The sequence below is a fragment of the Lepus europaeus genome, unplaced genomic scaffold (assembly GCF_033115175.1).
Source record: "Lepus europaeus isolate LE1 unplaced genomic scaffold, mLepTim1.pri SCAFFOLD_3_1, whole genome shotgun sequence".
Classification (NCBI taxonomy): domain Eukaryota; kingdom Metazoa; phylum Chordata; class Mammalia; order Lagomorpha; family Leporidae; genus Lepus; species Lepus europaeus.
The window spans coordinates 8,149,538-8,175,332 of NW_026909276.1; the positions used below are offsets into that span (position 1 = coordinate 8,149,538).

Consider the following 25,795-nt stretch of genomic DNA (forward strand, 5'->3'; position numbering starts at 1 on the left):
GGGTGCCATTTCAAGTCCCAGCTGGTCCTCTTCTAATCCAGCTCTCTGCTAATGTACCCGAGAAAAGAGAAGAGGTTGGCCCAAGTCCTTGGCCCCCTGTACCCATGTGGGAGACAGGAAAGACACTCCTGGCTCCTAACTTCATCTTGGCCCAGCATTGGTTTGTTGTGCCCATATGGGGAGTGAACCAGCATATGGAAGGCTTCTCTCTGTCTATCTCTTTCTATAATTCTAGCTTTCAAGTAAATAAAGTAAATCTTTGAAAGAAAAGAAATCATAAACTAAGCATGAACTTATATAAAACATGAAAATAAGTGATCCTAGACTCACCAAGAAAGTAATGAGCTTTTGAGACCCAAGCTCAAGTAGCCTCCTGGGTTTATGTTGAGTGGCTTAGATTTTGTTAAGGGTGGAGTTTGAAGTATGATTTCTCTCTTATTTTTCAGTATCATTGAAAAATATGCAAATAAAAAGCATAGGAAATGAAGCTTTCAGTGAAAATAGGAGGCAACTGATTAAAAGCATCTAGAAATTCAAATTATCACACAGGAATGTTTACAGAAAGAATCGAGAGGAGGTAACCAGCACTGATGATTTCAGAATGAGCTAGAAAACACTTTTCAAAGAAGATGAGCACATCCCAGTTTGCAGAAACAAATTCTTCAAACTGATTGGGAGTGTTTAACTAAAGTGGTATATTGGGACTTTTCTCTACCTGTTGTATTTCTGAGAGGCTGAAGGTATTGGGTGTCCTTAGGAATTTGGGGAAGCTGGCATAGAGTAGAGACAAGGTAGTTTTTCATTTGAAAAATCCCACAAATGATGTTTACCTAGGAAGACTGAACATGAGACAATCTTAGATCCAAATCATACTCCTTAAATGTTGTCCTGCTTAAAGTACAGGCACATTTCACTCTTCTCCACCTGCAAGTAAATGATCAGTAAAACTTTTTCATGTTTATGGTTGAAATATCGGAGAATCAAAAAGCACACAATTTTTATAAAAATAAACTGGAGAAAAAGGACAGGGGAAAAATGGTTGCTAGGTAGTGGGTGAATATTTTTATTAAATATTTGTCCATTCTTTAAAATATTTTATAATTATTTCATCTTTGTGAAAGGCAGAGTGATAGTGAGAGAAGAAAGAGAGAGAAAGAGGCCCTCTATTAGCTCACTTCCCAGATGTCTGCAACACTTAAGTCTAACTAGTCTGAAACCAGAGCTCTAGAATTCCTCTAGTCTTCCCTGGTGTCTCACAGGTTCCCAGGCACATGAAACATTATCTGCTTCCTTCCAGTTTACATAGGCAGAGATCTGTACTGAAAGCAGAGTAGCCAGGGCAGGCATCCCACTCATCATAGCACAAATGTCATTCTACCATCCTTGACAAATTCCCATAGTAAAAAGGATCAGGTTTGAACATTGGGAAACCTCATGGTATATTAATGTATTAAGGAGAAAAACCATATAATGGTCACAAATAAGTACCTCATACTGATTCTGTGAAAATCTTATGCCACTTGGATAACAAGTAACTCCATTCTCTTTACATGAGTATGCCAGGAGAAACAGTAACATGTGATTCAGTGACATGATTGCTTTTTTCTCATTTCAGTGGTCATGAAAATGGATGACCTGATTAAGATCAACCTGGAAAGTCAGGACAAAAATCTGAATCAGGATTTTATGAAAAATAACAAGACATCAGCTCACAAGAGAGTTGAATTAAGAAAAACCCTTAGTTTAAATTCAAGCCATATTCCAACAATGATTATTAAAAAGGGAATCTATTCAGGATTGAAGCCTGAGGAATGCAATAAATGTCACACTGTGTATCCCCACAGTGGGCCTGATCAACTACAGGCTGGAGAGAAATTTGATAACACTAAGATACCTGGAAAATCTCTCCAGTTCTGTGAGCCTCTTAGTCAGTATGACAATATTCACATCATGAAGCAGCCATTTGGACCCACTGGACAAGCAAAAGTCTTCACAAGAAAGATGTTCTGTAAATCTGAGAGGGTTCATATGGCAGAAAACTGTAATAAATCAACTGTCACTTTTGGAAAAGCAACTCAAATAGAAAAAGCTATCCATGAAAATTCTAGCCTCAATATGCATCAACAAACTCACACAAGAAAGAAATTTTATAAGTATATTAAGTATGTTGAACCTGTCATTCACCAGTCACATCTTGCAATAAATCACAGACTAAATACAAGGGAAAAACTTTACACATGTAACCCTTGTGGAAAATCACTCAGTATTAATTCACCTTATGAATGTAATGACTGTGGAAAAGACTTTGGACAAAAATCAGTCCTCAGGAAATGTCAACAAATTCACACAGGAGAGAAATCACATGAATGTAGTGATTGTGGAAAAGCCTTTACACAAAAGTCATACCTCATAAACCATCAGCAAATTCACACAGGGGAGAAACTTTATAAATGCCTTCATTGTGGAAGAGGCTTTCTGTGGAAGTCAGCCCTCATCAGACACCAGCGAATTCACACAGGGGAGAAACCTCATGAATGTAATGACTGTGGAAAAGCCTTTGGACAAAAGTCAGGCCTCATCATACACCAGCGAATTCACACAGGGGAGAAACCTCATCAATGTAATGACTGTGGAAAAGCCTTTGGATGCAAGTCACACCTCATCATACACCAGCGAATTCACACAGGGGAGAAACCTCATGAATGTAATGACTGTGGAAAAGCCTTTGGACAAAAGTCAGACCTCATCATACACCAGCGAATTCACACAGGGGAGAAACCTCATGAATGTAATGACTGTGGAAAAGCCTTTGGATGCAAGTCAGACCTCATGAAACATCAGCGAATTCACACAGGGGAGAAACCTCATAAATGTAATGACTGTGGAAAAGCCTTTGGACGAAAGTCATGCCTCATATTACACCAGAGAATTCACACAGGGCAGAAACCTCATGAATGTAATGACTGTGGAAAAGCCTTTGGATGCAAGTCACAACTCATCATACACCAGCGAATTCACACAGGGGAGAAACCTCATGAATGTAATGACTGTGGAAAAGCCTTTGGATTCAAGTCACAACTCATCATACACCAGCGAATTCACACAGGGGAGAAACCTCATGAATGTAATGACTGTGGAAAAGCATTTGGACAGAAGTCACACCTCACCATACACCAGCGAATTCACACAGGGGAGAAACCTCATGAATGTAATGACTGTGGAAAAGCCTTTGGATGCAAGTCAGACCTCATGAAACATCAGCGAATTCACACAGGGGAGAAATCTCATAAATGTAATGACTGTGGAAAAGCATTTGGACAAAAGTCAGACCTCATCATACACCAGAGAATTCACACAGGGGAGAAACCTCATCAATGTAATGACTGTGGAAAAGCCTTTGGACACAAGTCATACTTCATGAAACATCAGCGAATTCACACAGGGGAGAAACCTCATGAATGTAATGACTGTGGAAAAGCCTTTGGATGCAAGTCACACCTCATCATACACCAGCGAATTCACACAGGACAGAAACCTCATAAATGTAATGACTGTGGAAAAGCCTTTGGACAAAAGTCAGGCCTCATCATACACCAGCGAATTCACACAGGGGAGAAACCTCATGAATGTAATGACTGTGGAAAAGCCTTTGGATGCAAGTCAGACCTCATGAAACATCAGCGAATTCACACAGGGGAGAAACCTCATAAATGTAATGACTGTGGAAAAGCCTTTGGACGAAAGTCACACCTCATAAACCATCAGCGAATTCACACAGGGGAGAAACCTCATAAATGTGATGACTGTGGAAAAGCCTTTGGACGCAAGTCACACCTCATGAAACATCAGCGAATTCACACAGGGGAGAAACCTCATGAATGTGATGACTGTGGAAAAGCCTTTGGATACAAGTCAGACCTCATGAAACATCAGCAAATTCACACAGGGGAGAAACCTCATAAATGTAATGACTGTGGAAAAGCCTTTGGACAAATGTCAGACCTCATCATACACCAGAGAATTCACACAGGGCAGAAACCTCATGAATGTAATGACTGTGGAAAAGCCTTTGGACAAAAGTCAGGCCTCATCATACACCAGCGAATTCACACAGGGGAGAAACCTCATGAATGTAATGACTGTGGAAAAGCCTTTGGACGCAAGTCAGACCTCACCATACACCAGAGAATTCACACAGGGCAGAAACCTCATCAATGTAATGACTGTGGAAAAGCCTTTGGCCACAAGTCAAACCTCATCAGACACCAGCAAATTCACACAGGACAGAAACCTCATAAATGTAATGACTGTGGAAAAGCATTTGGACAAAAGTCAGACCTCATCATACACCAGAGAATTCACACAGGGGAGAAACCTCATCAATGTAATGACTGTGGAAAAGCCTTTGGATGCAAGTCACACCTCATGAAACATCAGCGAATTCACACAGGGGAGAAACCTCATGAATGTAATGACTGTGGAAAAGCTTTTGGACGAAAGTCAGGCCTCATCGTACACCAGCAAATTCACAAAAGGGAGAAACCTCATGAATGTAATGGCGATGGAAAGGCCTTTGTATGAAAGTCACACCTCATATCACACTGGAGAATTCACACAGGGGAGAAAACCCATGAAAGTAATGACCAAGGGAAAGCCTCTGGATAAAAGTCAATCCTTTAGAAACATCAGAGAATTCACACAGGGAGGAAACCTCATGAATGTAATGACTTTGGAAAAGCCTTTTGACAAAAGACAAAACTCATATCACAGCAGAGAATTCACACAGGGTAGAAAACTCATGATTGTAATAACTGTGGAAAGCATTTAGCCATAAGTCAACCTTCATCATGCATCAGGGAATTCACACAGGGCAGAAACCTTATGAATATAATGACTGGAAAAGCCTTTGGACAAAAGTCAAACCTCATAATGCACCAGAGAATGCACACAGTGTTGAAACTTCATGAATGTAATGACTGGAAAAACTTGATTTTAACTTCCAACTCCAAATGCATCAGAGGATTCACACAGGGAAATAACCTTATAAATGTAATGACTGCATAAAAGCCTTTTTCTATAAGTTATATCAAAACAGAATTCACACAGGGGAGAAACCGTATCAATCTAATGAGTGTGGAAAAGCCTTTATAAATCATATGTTGTAAATCATAGCTCATATCACACCAGAGAATTCACATCGGAGAGAAACTTCATGAATGCAATGACTGTAGAAAAGCCCTTGGCAATAAGTCACATCTCAGAATGCATTAGAAAATTCACATGAAAAGAAACCTTTTGGACATAATGACTTGGAAAGCTTTTTCCCATAGTTCAGCCCTCATTGCACATCATCTAATTCATATGTGGGAAAACACTTTGTATATAATGCATATGGAAAAGCCTTTATCCATAAGTAACACCCCATAAAACATCAGAATTCACATGGGGGAGAAACCATATGAATGGAATGAGTGTTGGAAAACTATGCCAATATCACACAATATAACATCGAGAATTTATTACATGGTGGAAATCTTGTAATAAATGTGGGAAAGCCTTTTGTCAGAAGGAATACCTCATAACACATGTAGTTCAAACAAGGGATAGAACTTAAGAATATAATGTATGTGAAGGACTTTTTCCAAAATCAACATAACCATGTGACAGAGCCATTTGCTGGAAATTACATCCCATACAATAGGTACTCCCATAAGGAAGAAAGGTTGGGACCAGCGCTGTGGCACAGTAAGTTAAAGCCCTGGCCTGAAATGCTGGCATACCATGTGGGCACTGGTTCTAGTCCCGGTTGCTCCTCTTCTGATCCAGCTCTTTGCTATAGCCTGGGAAAGCAGTAGAAGATGGCCCTGCACCCATGTGGGAGATGCAGAAGAAGCTCCTGACTCCTGGCTTTGGATTGTGGCAGCTCCAGCCATTGCATCCATCCAGAGTTAGGAGTTAGGAGTCTCCACTTGGCTGCTTGCCTGATGCAGACACAAGCTGGCACAGATGTTATGTATGTCCAAAATGGCTCCTGCTCTATCAGCTTGCATGTCTTTGTGAGGTGATTGGAGAGAGAAAGAAACATGTCTGTACTGTCCCTTTTTTTTCTCTCTCCTCTAGTTTGGCTGGCACACTTTCCCTTGGATACTTAAGCCTCATTTCCTCTAGTTTCCTGCCACATTTTTGCCGGTGGCTCAGGCTACTGTGGTCTTGTCTCACCTCACTTTCCAGTTCTGGTGCATAGGCTCTCAGCTGTTGGAGTCGTGATCCATGGGCACCATGCCATCCATGTGGGTTCACTGCATCCCTCTAATATCAGTAGAATTCCCTCTGTCATTTTTTACCTAACTCTTCCCTGAGACTACTCTATTTCCACTTTTTAAAAACTATTTTCTCCTGGGCTAGAGCAGTAAGCTCCCTCCCTATTCCACCATCCAATTATTAGCTCATCTCTATATGATTATGACTCTGTTTCTGCCAAATTACTAATTTATATACCATATAATCAAAATTAAATGCCTTCCATGGAGTGCATATTTATTTTGTCATTTACTACTGTCACCTGCATGTGTAATGAGTAACCTGATTTGTAACATTCCTAACACAGGAAAATGATGGGCCATGGTTTGATTTATAATTGTGTGGTCATCTACTCACTCTAAATGCTGGAAGTTGTCCCAGCAACTGTCATGTGTATAGGATTTCAGTACATTGCAGTGTCAGCACCATCATGGTCATCAGCATAGGATACATTCTTAATGTTTCTAGATGCTTCTGGAACTTTAAATTATTTTCTGATTGTGGAAATTTTCCAAACTACAAGTCTATATCATACTGTAATTTTTCCAGTTTATTCCAGACTGTTTTTTCACCAAATATTCATCCACATATTTGTTTTTAATTATGGCTCACATTAAAATGACATTGTTACTAAGGGCAAGACAAAGTTTTAACTTCCATGTGCATCAATTTTCTATATTTTGTCTTTCATTTTATTAATTTCATCTGAGTATGTCAATATCCACATGGAAAGCAATCTTAGCACTGCCAATGTATGATGATTCTTTTGGGCACTTATATTTTCATGTCATGAATGCACTAAATAATGTTCAAGTTGTCTTAGCAATCTCCATCTTTATGGCCTATCAAATAATTTTAGAACATTACATTCTTTTACACTTTCAAGGACACTTTTTTATAGCTTCTTTATATTTCGAGAATCAAAATTGTCATTCTCTTTAAAATTTCCATTCATTAGATCAAGACAATTTTATCTTGGTTTTAAAATTACTGAATTTAATGGCATAAACTTTCTTTGATTTAAGAAAGCACAGATTTTCTGTATTTAAATGTGTATTGAGGGCTACTTTTATTAATATCTGTTACATCTCCTTGTAACCTTATTCCTGCTTCTACTAAATTTACCATTTGTACACACAACTATCAATATAAAACATATATTGAAATGAATACATTTCTCTATTTTTCATGTTGATTCAAATTTATTATTACCACCTCAATAAATAATAACCTAATTTGTGCCAATTCTAGTGCAGGGCACTTCAGGCTACCATGATTTACTTTATCATTGTAAGGCTATCAAATTCTGGCAGATGTCCAAATTTTATTTTCACAGTATATGAGAACAATTTAGGGCCAGTTCCATCACTCATTAGCAGGAGATTTCATTCTTAGCTTTATAGACATTCATGGAACTTGAAATTAACCTTTAATTATGAAAATTTGTTAATTTTTAAATTCACTGGAGTCACTCTTTTGCACAAATACTTTAGTCTAGACCAATCCTAACCCTGTGAATCTGTGGCCATGGTGATTTAATTTTTGTTGTAAGATCATCATCACCCCCAACATTCTGTAAGTTGCCTTCTGGAAACTGTCAGGTACACAGTGTCTCAGGGCCATTTTAGCCAAGGGTAATAATTCTTTCTCCTCAACGTAGTATATATATGAATATATGTAACATATAACATACATATATTTTATTCATAGATAAATTTGCCACTGTGTTTCTAGATACTAGTATATTTCCTGAAAATTATGTGGGAAAATAGTGGGATCTTAATGTTATTTTTATCCCAGAATTATGTATGTTTATTTAATTTTAGAGGCTGGTAGACTTGGAGAAACAGAGAAACAGACTTTATGAGCTACAACTTGATGGCTTACTCTTCATTCTTGTAATTTTCAGAAACTGGATCATTACAGAAATCTGAGTATTCTTTTCTGATGATAAATACATTATACAAATTTCAAAATGTTGCTCTGTGTACATTTATATTACAAATTATATATATGTGCATTTACATTGTAATGCCATAAACACACACACATATATATTATATATATAAACACCTTTAAAATTCTCCTTGTTATTGGTATAAATTTTTTGAATTTTAAATATTTACTTCCTTTTAAAATTTTAAGTAATATAAGTTTGATATATTTCACATATACAGACTAATGAATGTAAGTGACACTTCCCTCGATACCCTCCCTCCCACACACACTCCAACCCTTTCTCCTCTTCCCTCTCACATTCCCACTTAACTTTTACAAAATGATTGTATAGTTAACCCTACACTAAGTAAGAGTTCAACAATTCAGCAAATAGTATGAAGGAAAAAAATAAATTAAAAAGAATCACTGTTCCTCAATGGAAAAGACAAGTGCTCTAAACAATCATCAAATCTGAAAAAGTGTATCTAACTCCAATACATTACATTTTAGGTACTCTATTAGCTACCTCAGATCAGGGAAAACATATGATATCTGTCTTTTGGGGACTAGTTTATTTCACTAAGTATAATGATTTCCAGTTTCATCTATCTTGTTGCAAAAGACAGGGTTTCTTTTTCTTTTTTTTTTTTTATAACTGAGTAGTATGCCTTAGTGTGTATATACCATAATTTTCTTATCAAGTCAACAATTGATTGATATCTGGATTGTTCCCAGACCTCAGCTATTGTGAATTGTGCTGCAGTGAACATGGGGTTATAGATAACTCTTGCATATGCTAATTTCTTTTGGTTTGGGTAAATTCCAAAGAGTGGGATGGCTGGATCATATGGTAGGTCTGTAATCAGATTTGTAAGATATCTCCATACGGTCTTTCACAGTGGCTTGCACCAGTTTACATTCACACCAACAGTGGACCAGGGTAACTTTTTTCCACATCCTCATCAGTTTTGTCATTTGTTGATTTTTTTTTTTTTGACAGGCAGAGTTAGGCAGTGAGAGAGAGAGACAGAGAGAAAGGTCTTCCTTCCATTGGTTCATCTCCCAAATGGCCACTATGGCTGGTGGGCTGCAGCCAGCGCACTGCGATGATCCAAAGCCAGGAGCCAGGTGCTTCCTCCTGTTCTCCCTTGTGGGTACGTACTATCCTTTCTTCCCAGTTCTGACTCTTAAAAGTGTTCCAAATTATGGGATTTGATTCAATGCACCAGGTCTTTTTTTTTTTTTAATGTTTAAATAATATTTTTAACTTTGTAGAAATTTGCATTTTCTTTTTTTCACTTTTTTTATTAAACTTTTATTTAATGAATATAAATTTCCAAAGTACAGCTCATGGGTTACAATGGCTTCCCCCTCCCAAAACTTTCCTTCCACCCACAACCCTCCCCTTTCCCGCTCCCTCTCCCCTTCCAATCACGTCATGATTCATTTTCAATTCTCTTTATATACAGAAGATCAGTTTAAAATATATTAGGTAACAATTTCAACAGTTTGCCCCCATATAGCAACACAAAGTGGAAAAAAAAATACTGTTGGAGCACTAGTTATAGCATTAAATAAGAGTGTACAGCACATTAAAGACAGAGATCCTACATAATATTTTTTTAAAAAGTTAATTTTCTATGCCATTTCCAATTTAACACCAGGTTTTTTTTTTCATTTCCAATTATCTTTATATACAGAAGATTGATTCAGTATATAATTAGTAAATATCTCATCAGTTTGTACCCATGCAGAAACACAAAGTGTAAAAATACTGTTTCAGTACTAGTTATAGCATCACTTCACATTGGACAACACATTAAGGACAGATCCCACATGGAATGTAAATCCACAGTGACTCCTGTTGCTGATTTAACAATTTGACACTCCTGTTCATGGCGTCAGTAATCTCCTAGGCTCTAGTCATGAGTTGCCAGGGCTATGGAAGCCTTCAGAGTGGGCTGACTGACCTTATTCCGAAAGGGTCATAGTCAAAGTGGAAGTTCTCTCCTCCCTTCAGAGAAAGGTACCTCCTTCTTTGATGGCCCCGTTCTTTCCACTGGGATCTCACTCGTAGAGATCTTTCATTTAGGTCTTCTTCTTTTTTTTTTCTTTTCCATGGTATCTTGGCTTTCCATGCCTACAATACTCTCATGGGCTCTTCAGCCAGATCCAAATGCCTTAAGGGCTGATTCTGAGGCCAGAGTGTTGCTTAGGACATCTGCCATTCTGAGTGTGCTGTGTATTCCACTTCCCATGTTGGATCATTTTTTCCCTTTTTGATTCTATCATTTAGTATTAGCAGACACTTGTCTTGTTTGTGTGATCCCTTTGACTCTTCGACCTATCAGAGCCATCAATTGTGAACTGAAATTGATCACTTGGACAAGTGAGATGGCATTGGTACATGCCACCTTGATAGGATTGTATTGGAATCCCCTGGCACATTTCTAACTCCACCATTTGGGGCAAGTCCAATTGAGCATGTCCCAAATTGTACATCTCCTCCCTCTCTTTTTCCACTCTGAAATTTAAAATTAAAACACCTAAGAATAATTGTGTGTTAATTACAGAGTTCAAAGACTAGAACAACAACAACAAGAAAAACAAATACTAAAAAGCATTAAGTATTACATTGTACATCTAGAGTCAGGACAAGAGCTGATCAGGTCATTGATTCTTATAGTGTCCATTTCACTTCAACAGGTTTCCCCTTTGGTGCTCAGTTGCCGCTGATCAGGGAAAACAAATGATATTTGTCCCTTTGGGACTAGCTTAATTCACTCAGCATGATGTTTTCCAGATTCCTCCATCTTGTTGCAAATGACTGGGTTTCATTGTTTCTTACTGCTGTATAGTATTCTATGGAGTACATGTCCCATAATTTCTTTATCCAACCAACTGTTGATGGGCATTTGGGTTGATTCCAGGTCTTAGCTATTGCGAATTGAGCTGCAAGAAACATTAATGTGCAGATGGCTTTTTTATTAGCCAAATTAATTTCCTTTGGGTAAATTCCAAGGAGTGGGATGGCTGGGTTGTATGGTAGGGTTATGTTCAGGTTTCTGAGGAATCTCCAGACTGACTTCCATAGTAGCTTAACCAGTTTGCATTCCCATCACAGTGGGTTAGAGTCCCTTTTTCCCCACATCCTCTCCAGCATCTGTTGTTGGTAGATTTCTGAATGTGAGCCATTCTTACCAGGGTGAGGTGAAACCTCATTGTGGTTTTGATTTGCATTTCTCTGATGTTAATTTTTGCTTTGACTGCCTGTGCTCCTGGGGTCTTTTCCAAGAAGTCTTTGCCTGTACCTATATCTTGCAGGGTTTCTCCAATGCTCTCTAATAATTTGATGGTTTCAGGTCATAGATTTAAGTCTTTAATCCATGTTGAGTGAATTTTTGTGTAAGGTGAAAGGTATGGGTGTTGCTTCAAGCTTCTGCACGTGGAAATCCAATTTTCCCAGCACCATTTATTGAATAGGCTGTCCTTATTCCAGGGATTAGTTTTGGATCTTTGATCAAATATAAGTTGGCTGTTAGTGTTTGGATTGATTTCTGGTGTTTCTATTCTGTTCCATTGGTCTATCCATCTGTTTCTGTACCAGTACCATGCTGTTTTGATAATAACTGCCCTGTAGTATGTCCTGAAATTTGGTATTGTGTTGCCTCCGGCTTTGTTTTTGTTGTACAAGATTGCTTTGGCTATCCGAGGTCTTCTGTGTTTCCATATGAACTTCAGCATCATTTTTTCCAGATCTGAGAAGAATGCCTTTGGTATCTTGATTGGTATTGCATTGAATGTATAAATTGCTTTTGTGAGAATGGACATTTTGATGATATTGATTCTTCGAATCCATGAGCATGAAAGATTTCTCCATTTTTTGGTATCCTCTTCTACTTCTTTATCTAAGGTTTTGTAGTTTTCATCATAGAGATCTTTAACGTCCTTGGTTAAGTTTATTCCAAGGTGTTTGATTGTTTTTGTAGCTATTGTGAATGAGATTGATCTTAGAAGTTCTTCCTCAGCCGTGGCATTGCCAGTGTATACAAAGGCTGTTGATTTTTTTTCATTGATTTTATATCCTGCCACTTTGCCAAACTCTTCCATGAGTTCCAGTAGTCTCTTAGTAGAGTTCTTTGGGTCCCCTAAATAAAGAATCATATCATCTGCAAATTGGGATAGTTTGAGTTCCTCCTTCCCAATTTGTATCCCTTTAATTTCTTTTTCTTGCCTAATAGCTCTGGCTAAAACATCCAGAATTATATTGAATAGCAGTGGTGAGAGTGGGCATCCCTGTCTGGTACCAGATCTCAGCGGAAATGCTTCCAACTTTTCCCCATTCAATAGGATGTTGGCCATGGGTTTTTCATATATTGCTTGGATTGTATTGAGGAGTGTTCCTTCCATACCCAGTATACTTAGAGTTTTCATCACGATAGGGTGTTGTATTTTATCAAATGCTTTCTCTGCGTGTATTGAGAGAATCATATGGCTTTTCTTCTGCAGTCTGTTAATGTAGTGTATTACGTTGATTGTTTTGCAAACATTGAACCATTCCTGCATACCAGGGATAAATCCCACTTGGTCTGGGTGGATGATCTTTCTGATGTGTTGTTGCATTCTATTGGCCAGAATTTTATTGAGTATTTTTGCATCTATGTTCATCACGGATATTGGTCTGTAATTCTCTTTCAATGCTGCATCTTTTTCTGGCTTGGGAATTAAGGTGATGCTGGCTTCATAGAAAGAATTAGGGAGGATTCCCTCTTTTTCGATTGTTTTGAATAGTTTGAGAAGAATTGGAGTTAGTTCTTCTCTAAATGTCTGGTAGAAATCAGTAGTGAATCCATCTGGTCCTGGGCTTTTCTTTGTTGGGAGGGCCTTTATTACTGTTTCAATTTCTGTCTCAGTTATGGGTCTGTTTAGGTTTTCTATGTCTTCCTGAATCAATTTAGGTAGGTTGTATGTGTCCAAGAATCTGTCCATTTCTGATAGATTTCCCTGTTTGCTGGCATACATGTCCTTGTAGTAATTTCTGATGATTCTTTTGATTTCTGTGGTGTCTGTAGTTACGTTTCCATTTTCATCTCTGATTTTATTGATTTGGGTCTTTTCTCTTCTTTTTTAGTTAGTTGAGCCAATGGGGTGTCAATTTTGATTATTTTTTCAAAAGCCAGCTCCTTGTTTGGCTGATTGTTTGTAATGTTGTTTTGGATTCAATCCTCTTGATTTCTTCTTTGATTTTAATTATTTCTCTTCTCCTACTGGGTTTGGGTTTGGTTTGCTGCAGATTTTCTAGATCCTTGAGATGACTTGAAAGCTCATCTATTTGGTGCCTTTCCAATTTCTTGATGTAGTCACCTATTGATATAAACTTTCCTCTTAACACTGCTTTTGTTGTATCCCATAGGTTTTGGTATGTTGTGCTGTTATCCTCATTTACTTCCAGAAAATTTTTGATTTCTCTTTTAATTTCTTCTATGACCCAATGTTCATTCAGGAGCATGTTGTTCAATCTCCATGTGTTTGCACATGCTCTAGGGATTCCTGAGTTGCTAATTTCCAATTTCATTCCTTTGTGGTCTGAGAAGCTGCATGGTATGATTCTAATTCTTTTGAATTTGCTGAGACTTGCTTTATGGCCTAGTATGTGGTCAATCCTCGAGAAGGTTCCATGTACTGCTGAGAAGAATGTAAAGTCCTTAGATATAGGATGAAATGTTCTGTAGATATCTGTTAGATCCATTTGGGCTATAGTGTCATTTAAATCTACTGTCTCCTTGTTGATGTTCTGTCCTGTTGATCTGTCTATCTCTGAGAGTGGAGTATTGAAGTCCCCCAGTACTATTGTATTGGTGTCTAAATCTCCCTTTAAGTCCCTTCACAAGTCTTTTAAATAAGCTGGTGCCCTGTAATTAGGTGCATAAACATTGATAATCATTATATCTTCCTGTTGAATGGATCCCTTAATCATTAAATAGTGCCCCTCTTTGTCTCTCTTAACAGTTTTTGTGGTAAAGTTTATGTTGTCTGATATTAAGATGGCTATGGCCGCTCTTTTTTCATTTCTGTTGGCATGGTATATATTTTTTCCAGCCTTTCACTTTCAGTCTGTATGCATAATTGTTGGACAGATGAGTTTCTTGTAAGCAGCAGATATATGGGTTTTGTTCCTTAACCCAATCAGCCAATCATTGTCTTTTAACTGGACAGTTCAAGACATTAACATTCAATGTGACCATTGAGAAGGAGTAACTTTGCCCTGTCATTTGCCAGATTTTTTCTAATATATGGTTTGAGACTCCTGTGATCTTTTGCTGTGAGGTTTCCTTCCTTTATCTTCTTTCATATTGGTGACCGTGTTTCTGTGTGTAAAACATATTTAAGCATCTTTTGCAGGGCTGGATGAGTGGCGAGAAATTCTTTCAATTTCTGTTAGCTGTGAAAGGTCTTTATTTCACCCTCATTCACAAATGAGAGCTTTGCAGGATATAATATTCTGGGCTGGCAGTTTTTCTCTCTTAGTAGCTGGGCTATACCTCACCATTCTCTCCTAGCTTGTTGGGTTTCTGATGAGAAGTCAGCTGTGAGTCTAATTGGAGATCCTCTGAGAGTAATCTGGCATTTCTCTCTTGCACATTTTAGGATCTTTTCTTTGTGTTTCACTGTGGTGAGTTTGATTACGACGTGTCGTGGTGAGGATCTCTTTTGGTCATGTTTATTAGGGGTTCTATGAGCTTCCTGTACTTGGATGTCTCTGTCCTTCTCCAAACCTGGGAAATTTTCTGCTAGTATCTCACTAAAAAGGCCTTCTAATCCTTTCTCCCTCTCCATGCCTTCAGGAACTCCTAGAACCTGAAAGTTGGGTTTTTTAATAGTATCCTGTAGATTCCTGACAGTATTTTTTAGATTTCTGATTTCTTCTTCTTTTCTTTGATTTGACTGTTTCCTTTCCTGTTCTCTGTCTTCTAAGTCCAATATTCTCTCTTCTGCTTCACCCATTCTGTTTATAAGGCTCTCTAATGTGTTTGTCATTTGATCTATTGAGTTCTTCATCTCATTGTGGTTTTTTGTCACTATCACAGTTTATTGTTGTACTAGTTGTTTCATTTCACTTTGATTCCTCCTTAATATTTCATTTTCATGAGAGAGATTTTCTATCTTGCCCATAAAGGATTTCTGTAGTTCAAGAATTTGTTTTTGAGAACTTCTGAATGTTCTTATCAGTTTTTTGAGAACCGCTTGTTGCATTTGCTCTATGTCTTCATCTTCATAATCTTGGATTGGGGTGTCTTGTTCATTTGGGGGTGTCATAGTTTCTTCCTTGCTCTTTTTACCTCGGTTTCTATGTTTGTTGTTTGGTATGTTGGAGATAATTTATGGGTTTTTTTTTTGTTTTTTTTTGGTTTTTTTTTTTTTTTTTTTTTGGCTGTGGTGTTTTTTTCTCATTATAATATGCCTCTAAGTTGGCTGTCTGCTTTGATGGATCCTTAGAGGCTGTGATGGGTGTGGCCAGAGAGCTCCGCTTGATTCTTTAGGTTTAAGGCTGTGCAAAAAGCGCCTCACCCATATTGTTCTCTCCCTTGCTCCTTGCTGGATTGCTCTCTCTCTCTCTCTCTTTTTTTTTTACTCATTTGGGAAGTAATTTGTCACAGGTGAGTGGAATTGAGGGTAGTTGAAATCTGGCCTCTGTGAGTATTCGTTTGATCCACCCCTGGGACCACACAAAGAGTTTATGCAGCCCTCATTGTGTTCTCAAGTTTCACCAAAGTTTCAAAGTTAGTGAGTTTGTGTACTCGTTGGCGGCGCTTTACATATGTAAAATGGCACCTGCTCTTTGTTTTGCTTGGTGAGTGAAGAGAGAGGCCTCTGCTTTTCCCCCCGAATGTCTCGGGTTTCTGACGTCTTTGTCTTACTTTCCATTCGTTCCTGTGCTGGCGAGATTCTGTGGCTCGTCTCCCGCGGTTGGGTTTACACGCGGTGGGCTCCCAGTAGGTCCTCTGTGTAACATCCACTAGATCTGGAAGCGTTTCCTCTGTAGTTTTATTCTTGAGTCTTTTCCTGAGTCTACAGTAATTCCACTTTTATGAAACTTTATTTTCTCAAACTACGGCGCACATCCTCACTATCTGCCATCTTGGCTCCGCCCCCCCAGTTCTTAAATTTAAGGTTTTATTTTTGACTTTTGAACAACCAAAGAGACAAAGTTTGTGTTATTTTAAAGTAATCTATTATGTTCTATTAATGCCTCTTAAGTTCTAATTGTTTAAAACAACTGAGTTTTAAAGAAGTTATGATTTGATTAAACCAGGTCTATACTTTGTCATGATGTTAAGGGATCTTATTTCAACCAGGTATTTTGAGCCTTCTTGTCATCTTATTTTTTCAAACTTTTACTTAATGAATATAAATTTCCAGTGTACAGCTTATGTACTACAATGGCTTCCCCCTCCCATAACTTCCCTCCCACCTACAACCCTCCCCTCTCCCACTCCCTCTCCTCTTCCATTTGCATCAAGATTCATTTTCAATTCTCTTTATATACAGAAGATCAATTTAGTATAAAGATTTCAACAGTTTGCACCCACATAGAAACACAAAGTGAAACATACTGTTTGAGTACTAGTTATAGCATTAAATCACAATGTACAGCACATTAAGGACAGAGATTCCACATGAGGAGCAACTGCACAGTGGCTCCTGTTGTTGACCCAACAAATTGACACTCTAGTTTATGGCGCCAGTAACCATCCTAGGCTGTCGTCATGAGTTGCCAAGGCTATGGAAGCCTTCCAAGTTTGCCGACTCTGATCATATTTAGACAAGGTCATAAAAGACAGAGTGAGGATAGTAACCAATGATCCTAAGAGTGGCATATACCAGGTTTGAACAATTATACAGCATTAAGTGGGGAAGAGGACCATCAGTACACACAGGTTGGAAGTAGAGCCATTGGAGGTAGAGTAGAGGTTATGATTACAAAGGAATGAGGCCCAAGTGCACTAGACAGGGTCTAGAACAAAGGACAGAGTCATTATTAGAGGAGCTAAGAAAGGTGCTGTCTAAGCTACAATTAAGTTTTCTGATTGAGAGGCAAATAGAACCTGATAGAAGGGGCTTGATAATAATCTGTTGGGCTTTAGGCCTTGCAAGTTAAGAGGCCCAGACCTATCTATCTCTTCACATGGGGTATATCCTAAGGGAGGTGTGAACCTCCTAGGGGAAGGCACTCTGTTGACTTTCATTACTTGGCTGGCCTGGGAGGAGAGCTGGCCAGGTCAAGGCAGGGGGCATCTCTAACAAGAAATTTACAGTTCTTCCTGCAAAGTTGCTGACCCTACTTGACCATTCCCTCAGCTGCAGTGGTCACTTTGGAAGTTGGGCTGAGTGAAGGGCTTTTCAGCTTAGAGCCAATGAGATCTGTGGCTCTGACCTGGGCATCCTTCAACTCCAGGGCAGGTCCATTTCCAGTGATCCAACTCTTGGCAGAGCTGCCAGGGCTCTTCACAAGCTGACTTCTGCTGAAGCCCAGGCTTACCACATTGCAAGCCACTGCAGTGGACTGGCCTGTTGGGTCTCCTTGAGGGCAGATCACTGTACAGATCAGCCATTAATAGGCCTGCCACCCATTGCTTCTGATGCCGAGCTTTCTTTTCCTCCTGGTTTGTGTTAAAGCAGTCCAGAGGATGCAAGTCAAGGGAGTGCCCGTTTCCCATCTCTAATCTTCGGTGGCCTGAACTACAAGTCTATAGTCACAGGCATGTTCTGTAGTAGTTTTTCTAAGGTAGACAATGCCCATGAGGAAAATTATATTCTCACTTTAAAACTTTCTTTCCCTTTGGTCTGAAAGGGAGGTTTTTTCTACTTACTGTATACTTCGCTGATGGCTAAGTAAATCTAGCAATGAGATTATTATTTAAGTTCTTATTTTGGCTATGCTATTATAGAAAAATATTAGCCATCTCTTTGATAAGGTCTAAAGATTAAATTGTGCATCCTACAGATTCCTTCAGAATAGAATTAGTTTCCTACCTTGAGGAGAATAGAGAAATGAAAGAACAATTTGGGCTTAGAATAGAGAAATGAGGGAGTAAGTCCTAGATTGCTTGCTGACAATAGCAATATCATATGAATACTTAGCAAACAGTTTCAACCATTAGATAACAACTTAAGAAAACATTTACCAGAAGGTCCAATGCCTTCTTTAAATTTTAAGAGTCATGTATTTGGAAACACCTCTTAAATATCTAACATGGTGTAGTTTGTTTAGCCAGTAAACTTAAGCACAACCATATAAAATGTTTTTAGTTTCTTTCTACCAACAAGTTTAAAACATATGATACACAGATTCAGGTCACACAAATTAAAATGTATCTTTGATTGATTTTAGCAACTTAAATTTATTGACAATCTTATCTATAAGCCATTTAAAATAAAACTCTTAATAATAATATTTTTATAATAATTTTAATTATTTTATAATAATTTTAATAATAAAATTTCCCCATGTGGACATATACACATATAACATAGCATAGTAGACCAATATAGCAATTTTAATAATAGCTTTTAAAATCTTTAACTCTTTTTGTAGATTGCCAATTGATTTGAATTGCTTTTTGTTTTTAGTACCCTCAGTTAACCATACTTACTCTCAGTTGGTACTGTTCATACATTATTGGCTTCATCTGTTTACAGAGCCATCCCAAAGTACTGAATACAATAGAAGTGGCTGGAAAAAGTCCATAGGAACCTATAGGAGGACAGCTAAACACAGGACCAACAACGCTTTAGTTTTATGAGCAGCAAATCATATATAACTGTGGATGACAAAAGACTTTATGTCACCATGTTTAAAATTATAAACTCATCAACCAACAAGAGGCACTTGCTTACTTCACAGTATTTTTGAAAGCACCTGTAGGATTTCACAAGTATTTAACCCTTTAGGCCTCTGGGGCTTTCTCATTAAGATAACTATCATGTCTAGTAACACAAGATCATTAGACTTTTTAATTCTCAAACATTTGTATTAATAGCATTTTCCATTATAGAAACTTAAAGTCTGGTACCACATCACATCTTGACAGTACTTCTAATATAATCCAAATAGACTGATTAGTTGGGGTCTCTATAAGATGAGAGACATAGGTCCTTCAATTTTTTAAGTTGGGTCCAAACTGGAAAAACCAAAGTTCAGGATGTACTGGAAATTTTAGAGACCAGATTGTTTGAAACTTTGATTTTTTGAATGCCTGTCATGAATGCCAAGAAGGCTCAAAATCCAAAATATCTGGTTGAAATAAGATTCCTTAAAATGATGACATAACATAGACCAAATTTGATCATTGTTACAAGGTGATTATTCAAATCTTTGAAAATAAGCACATCTTTAAATAACCCATAGCTCTTAATAAAAATTCAGCTGTTTTTGAACACTTAGAATTTAACAGACATCAAGAGAACATAATAGATTACTTGAACACATTGCTGTAACAGAGAATCAGAGTTTAATTCTATGTCAAAGAGAAATTGAGCTTCCTATGATCTTTTGCTGTGAGGTTTCCTTCCTTTACCTTCTTTCATATTGGTGACCATGTTTCTGTGTTTCTGTGTGTAACCCATCTTTAAGCATCTTTTGCAGGGCAGGATGTGTGGCAACAAATTCTTTCAGTTTCTGTTTGCTATGAAAAGTCTTTATTTCACCTTCATTCACAAATGAGAGCTTTGCAGGATATAATATTCTGGGGTGGCAGTTTTTCTCTCTTAGTACCTGGGCTATGTCTCGCCATTCCCTTCTAGCTTGTAGGGTTTCTGATGAGAAGTCTGCTGTGAGTCTAATTGGAGATCCTCTAAGAGTAATCTGACGTTTCTCTCTTGCACCTTTTAGAATCTTTTCTTTATGTTTCACTGTGGTGAGTTTGATTACAACATGTCGTGGTGAGGATTTCTTTTGGTCATGTTTATTAGGGGTTCTATAAGCTTCCTGTATTAAGATGCCTCTGTCCTTCTCCAAACCTGGGAAATTTTCTGCTAGTATGTCACTGAAAATGCATTCTAATCCTTTCTCCCTCTCCATGCCTTCAGGAACTCCTAGAACCCGAATGTTGGGTTTTTTAATAGTATCTTGTAGATTCCCGACAATATTTTTTAGATTTCTAATTTCTTCTTCTTTTCTTTGGTTTGCCTCTTTCCTGTTCTGTCTTCTAAGTCTGATATTCTCTCTTCTGCTTCGCCCATTCTGTTTTTAAGGCTCTCTAATGTGTTTGTCATTTGATCTATTGAATTCTTCATTTCATTGTGGTTTTTTGTCACTATCACAGTTTCTTGTTCTACTAGTTGTTTCATTTCATTTTGATTCCTCCTTAATATTTCATTTTCACGAGAGAGATTTTCTATGTTGTCCATTAAGGATTTCTGCAGTTCAAGAATTTGTTTTGAGAACTTCTTAATGTTCTTATCAATTTTTTGAGATCCGCTTCTTGCATTTCTTCTATCTCATCATCTTCATTATCTTGAATTGGGGTGTCTTTTTCATTTGGGGATGTCATAGTGTCTTCCTTGTTCTTGTTACCTTGGATTTTGCATTTATTGTTTGGCATGTTGGAGATATTTGGTTTCTTCACTGTGGTGTTTTTTTTTTTTTTTTTTGTTACACTATGGCTCTATATTAAGTGGAGTGTCTGCTTTCAGTGGAGCCTTAGAGGCTTGAGATGAGTGTGGACTGAGAGCTGTGTTTGGTTCCTCCGGGTTGAGGGTGTGTCAAAGATGACACTCCCAGGTTAGGTGTGGTAAATCTCTCTTTCTTTCTTTTTTTGATTCAAAAGGGAAGTAATTCCGCACAGCTGAATGTAATTGGAGGTAGTTAGCAGGCAAATGATACACCCACAGGAGCCAGAGATTGGAAGCTCTTTCCCAAGGACCACACAGGGAATCTCTGCTGCCCTCAGTGTGGGCACCAATTCTCCTACAGTCTCCCACTGGGTTGCCACGTTATATCCTAATCTCCTGTTATTTCACCCCTCCCCCCAGAGTCAGGTTTTTCTGCTAGGCTCAGGGCCGGTGCAGACCTGAGGTCGCCCTGCTTATGACGTATGTCAAAATGGCGCCTGCTCTTTGTCTTGCTAGCCTTTGAGGGGTGAGCGGACAGAAAGAAACTCGTGTCCGTATTGGTCAGTTTTTTTTTCCTCTCTCTCTTCTAGTTAGCCTGGTGAACTTTTCCCCACAGAGTTCCAAGCCTCGTTCCCTCTAGTCTCCTCTTTCTGCTTTCCCGCTGGTGTCTCGAACTATTGAGGTTTGGCTCACCTCGCGTTCCAGCGCTGGTGTGTTGAGTCTGCCACTGGTGTCCTGAACTTGGGCTCCCACGCTCTCCACACAGGTCCACTGTGAATCACTAGTTCCAGAAGAGTTTCCTCTGCTGTTTCTTCCCCTACTCTTCCTTGACCCTGCAGTATCTCCACTTTTATTAACCTGTCTCTCCCCCAGACTAATAGTGTGCTCCCTTCCTATTCCACCATCTTGCCGCTCTCCTTTCTTGTCATCTTTTACAGGCATTCAAAAAAATCAAAGTTCCAAAGAATTTGAACTTTGATATTTCCAGTTGGTTTCCTGGAAATGTCAAAGGATATATGTCTCTCATCTTGGAGAGACACCAGCTAATTAATCAGGCTATTTGGGTTACATTACAGATACTGTTAAAATGTGAAGTCGTGCTCAATTTAAGTTTTGATAACATAAAATAAAATGCCACTGATACAAATGTCTGAAAGTTAAAAAGTCTAATGATCATGTGTTACTAGACAATCTTGTGTTACTCTTAATGAGAAAGGCCCAGAGGCCTAAAAGAATTAAATTTTTTGTAAAATCCTACAGGTGCTTTTGAAAATACTGTGTGAAGTATGCAAATGCCTCTTGTTGGTTAATGAGTTTATCATTTTAAACATAGCTATTTAAAGTCTTTACTCATCCACAGTTTTGTATATCAGATTTGCTGCTCTAAACTAAAATATTGTTGGTTCTGTGTTTAGCTGCCCTCCTATAGGTTCTGATGGACTTTTTCCAGCCACTTCTATTGAATTCAGTAGTTTTGAATTGTTCTGTAAACAGATGAATTCAATAATGCACTACAGGTTCCAACTGGAAGAAAGTATAGTTAATCAAGTTTTCAAGAACAGAAAGTAATTTTAATTGGTTGGTAATTAAAAAAAGCTAAAGATTTTAGGAAACTATTACTAAAACTGCTTTATTGTTCTATCTTGTATGTTGTGTTATGTGTGTATTCATATTGTATGTCTATATGGGAAAATTTACTTTGAGCTCTGTCTTAATTGGTTTATCAAGGAAGGATTGCTCATAAATTTAATAGCTAAAATTAATTGAAGATACATTTGATTCATCTGACCTGAATCTCTTTGTCAGATGCTTTAAATTTGTTGATAGAAAGGAACTAAAAAATGTTTTATGTTTCTGTTTGTTGTTTAAACAAGCCACATCATGTTAGATATTTAAGATATATTTAAATACATATATTCTTAAAATTTATAGAAGGCATTGGACCTACAGTAAATATTTTATAGGCTATTATTTAATGGTTAAAACCACTTGTTAATATTCCATTTGACATTGTCAGTGGGCATTCAGGCAAGCCTGACTTGCTCCCACATTTCTCTATTCTCTTTAAGATGGGACACTGACTCTGTCCTGAGGGATTCCTCAGGATGTAGTTTGATTTTTAGATCTTATGAAAGGAGTGACTAACATGTTCTGTGTAACAGCATAGCCAAAATGAGAGCTTAAATCATAATTTCATGGCTGGACTTACTTCACCATGGGATCCCAAATTCCCTTGGGCTAGATGGTGAAAGTGGCATCTTAAGTTTAAAAGTGACTGTATTTGATTGCATTAAGTTTTAAGTTGGTCATGTAGGAGGCACTAATTGTTAAAGTGATCATATCAATAGAATTAATATAATTAAAGAGGAGTAAATGCTTTAACATGGGAAGCAGTCCATACAGCAGACTCATAGAATGGCAATTGCTCTAAGTAACGCTCAGTGACCTCAGAGTCATCCCTAAAGGCATTCTGATCTGGCTAAAAAGCCCACAAGAGCATTTCAGGCATGGAAAGTCAGGACACTTGTGCGAAAAGGTGTACCTACAGGGAGAGTCTCCCTGGGTGAGACTCCTGTGGAAAGAAGTGGTCATCAAAGAAGGATGTACTCTCTTCAAAGGGAGAACTTTCACTTTGCTTACATCCTTCTCTAAATATTGACTGAGTTTGTGGATTCAGAAGGCTTCCATAGCCTAGACAGCTCATGTCAAGAGCCTTGGGTGATCACTGACATCACACAAAAGAGTGTGAATTGTTAAATTAACCATAGGAGTCACTGTGCACTAACTTCCCATGCAGGACCTCAAGACTATGCTTAAAAAAACAGAGGGGAGAGTATGATACCCCCACTATTAGTGTATTAACTTTGCTCCTTTCACCATAAAGTTCTTATAGGTCTCACCCCCTGGAGAGCCACCAGCAGTGAAACACTGGAGACCTCTCACAGGTGCAACCCAATTGCCTCTGGTTTGATGGAGGGACCCAACCACCCAACAATGGAAGGGGCCTGATCCCCTCATAATGATGGGCAAAGGTTTTGCTTGTGTTTTCCAGAGATCACTCTGCAGCCTGTGTGGATAGCAGCCTGAAATGCCAAACCCTGGACCCAGTCTCTGAAAGCTCACCCTCTGACAAGCCAACTTCAGCGCCTTTCCCTGAACAAGCCATTCACAGAAAGATCCTCTTCAGATCAGCTACAGCTTAAATGGAAGGGACCTTACCAGGTGCTACTGAACATGACTACCTCAGTAAAATTAGGATTAAATGTCTACCTCTCAAGTCCTAACAGGTGTACTCAAAAGACATGCCTGATTATTCCTGTAAGCCAGAGATCTTAAGCAAAAAGAAAAGTAAAGCCTTTGCTTTCCTCACATCAAGAGTGCTGCACCTGAAGGCAGGCATGGTGTACCTGCCTCTTTTGATTCTCTGTTATTAATAATAAAACTCCTAATGTGTTCTTCTATTATAATTCTCTATACTCAAGCTAAATGGGTTTATAATGTATCACCACCCACTATCTGGGAGTCTGTAGGATGTGGTCTTTTCATCTTAAAGGGGCACTCCACTTACAATTGGTCATGTTCCAGTTTTGCTCATACTAATTAACAAACTTACATGTTCCAGAACTCAACAACTTCTGGGAGTAACTGACCATGCAGGGGACACAGACATTGGTAGTGACCAAGATTGCTCCAGCTCACAAAGAGAATTTGTTAAATGAGATAGGCAGAGACTTGCAGACCCAGGACAGGCAGGGCCTGCACTACATCCCTCATAAACAGGAAGCAGCTATAGAAGATGTGATGATTCTACACCCTTCAACATCCCTAGGATTAAGGGAATGGAGTCTCTGAAGGGGGAATGATGCAGGCAGTCATACATCATTAGACTTGAGAGCTGAAAGGCTATGACTTCATCACACTTTCCCCATGCCCCCTGCGTGATCTCATGCCCCTGCTTTCCCATATCTGTGCACCCGCCTGCCAATTACAAAGGCCTGAAACATGGTGGGCCTGATCTTTTTCCCTTTGCCCTTCTTTTCCTCCCTGCCCTTAATTCCCATGGTAGGCATTCTTCAATTTAATTTAAAGCTTATTATGGGTTGCAGCTTGTTGCCATGCCACGCTAAGCAGAGTCACACTTGCCCTAAAACAAAGGGAGGAGATGTGGGTGATCCTGTGAGACTTTCTGCCTAGCCCATGTGGCTAGCCTGACTGATGGTGGGAGGTGGGAGCCTCAGGCACATTTCCTCCCACCCCCACCTTCTGCCAATTAGGTAAACTGTTGCTGGGAGTGGTCCAGGCCCACCTTGAAAGCTACCCTAACTATGAGACCTTTAAGGTAATTGGAGATGCATATTGGTGCCAGTTTTGGTTCTATCCTATAGAGTTAGGGTTGCCCTGAATTAGTTATGCCCCTTCTGCCTGCCCTTTGAAAGTGTACATGGTCATTAGTAAAGGTGGACATGTTCACTGAAGCCTGTCCCTGGTGCTTTCTGTGGAAGAACACCATTGCCTCACTCTCCCCAATGGTGGGGCCTCACAGGACAAGTCCACAGCTCTTGGCCTGCTCCCTGCTTGGTATGGACCCTACTGAATTTCCAGACTTTCCTTTCTCCTTTAGATAAAGCCCTCACTCTCCTATGTGTTTCTCTCACTGAATAAAAGCTTAAAAACTCAGCTTATCATCTGGTCTATTTGAGCCAGTATTCAGAATTTGTCTCTGAATTCATGGCAAGAACCCACACAGATTATTAATTTCAGAAATATTAATAAGTGCTGAAGTCTTAGGGCCAAATTATGGAGTCTTTTATTTCTAAAAGCCTATGGCTGCATAGGGGCCTGTGCTCTCCAAATCATACTGCCCTGATAGAGCTCAAGGGTAAGCTTCAAAAGGCCAAAACCATATCTTGTTGAAGTTAATTACAAAGCCAAGCGTTTGTTA

At 38.7% G+C, this 25,795-nt stretch overlaps 1 protein-coding gene across 3 annotated transcripts in view; it reads left to right on the forward strand.

Moving 5' to 3' along the window:
• LOC133755314 (zinc finger protein 585A-like) overlaps nt 1-24,314 on the forward strand; it is a 68,482-nt gene extending 44,168 nt beyond the window's left edge. For 2 of the 3 annotated variants that reach the window (XM_062185463.1, XM_062185465.1), the window contains exons 4-5: nt 1,616-5,745; nt 23,906-24,314. In XM_062185463.1, coding sequence (XP_062041447.1) covers nt 1,616-4,581 — 2,966 coding nt within the window. In that variant the 3' untranslated portion in view covers nt 4,582-5,745; nt 23,906-24,314. Of the gene's footprint in view, nt 1-1,615; nt 5,746-9,238; nt 9,393-23,905 lie in introns of all 3 variants that reach the window. The other variant, XM_062185464.1, reaches the window with a different exon arrangement.
• Nucleotides 24,315-25,795: the final 1,481 nt, after the last annotated feature.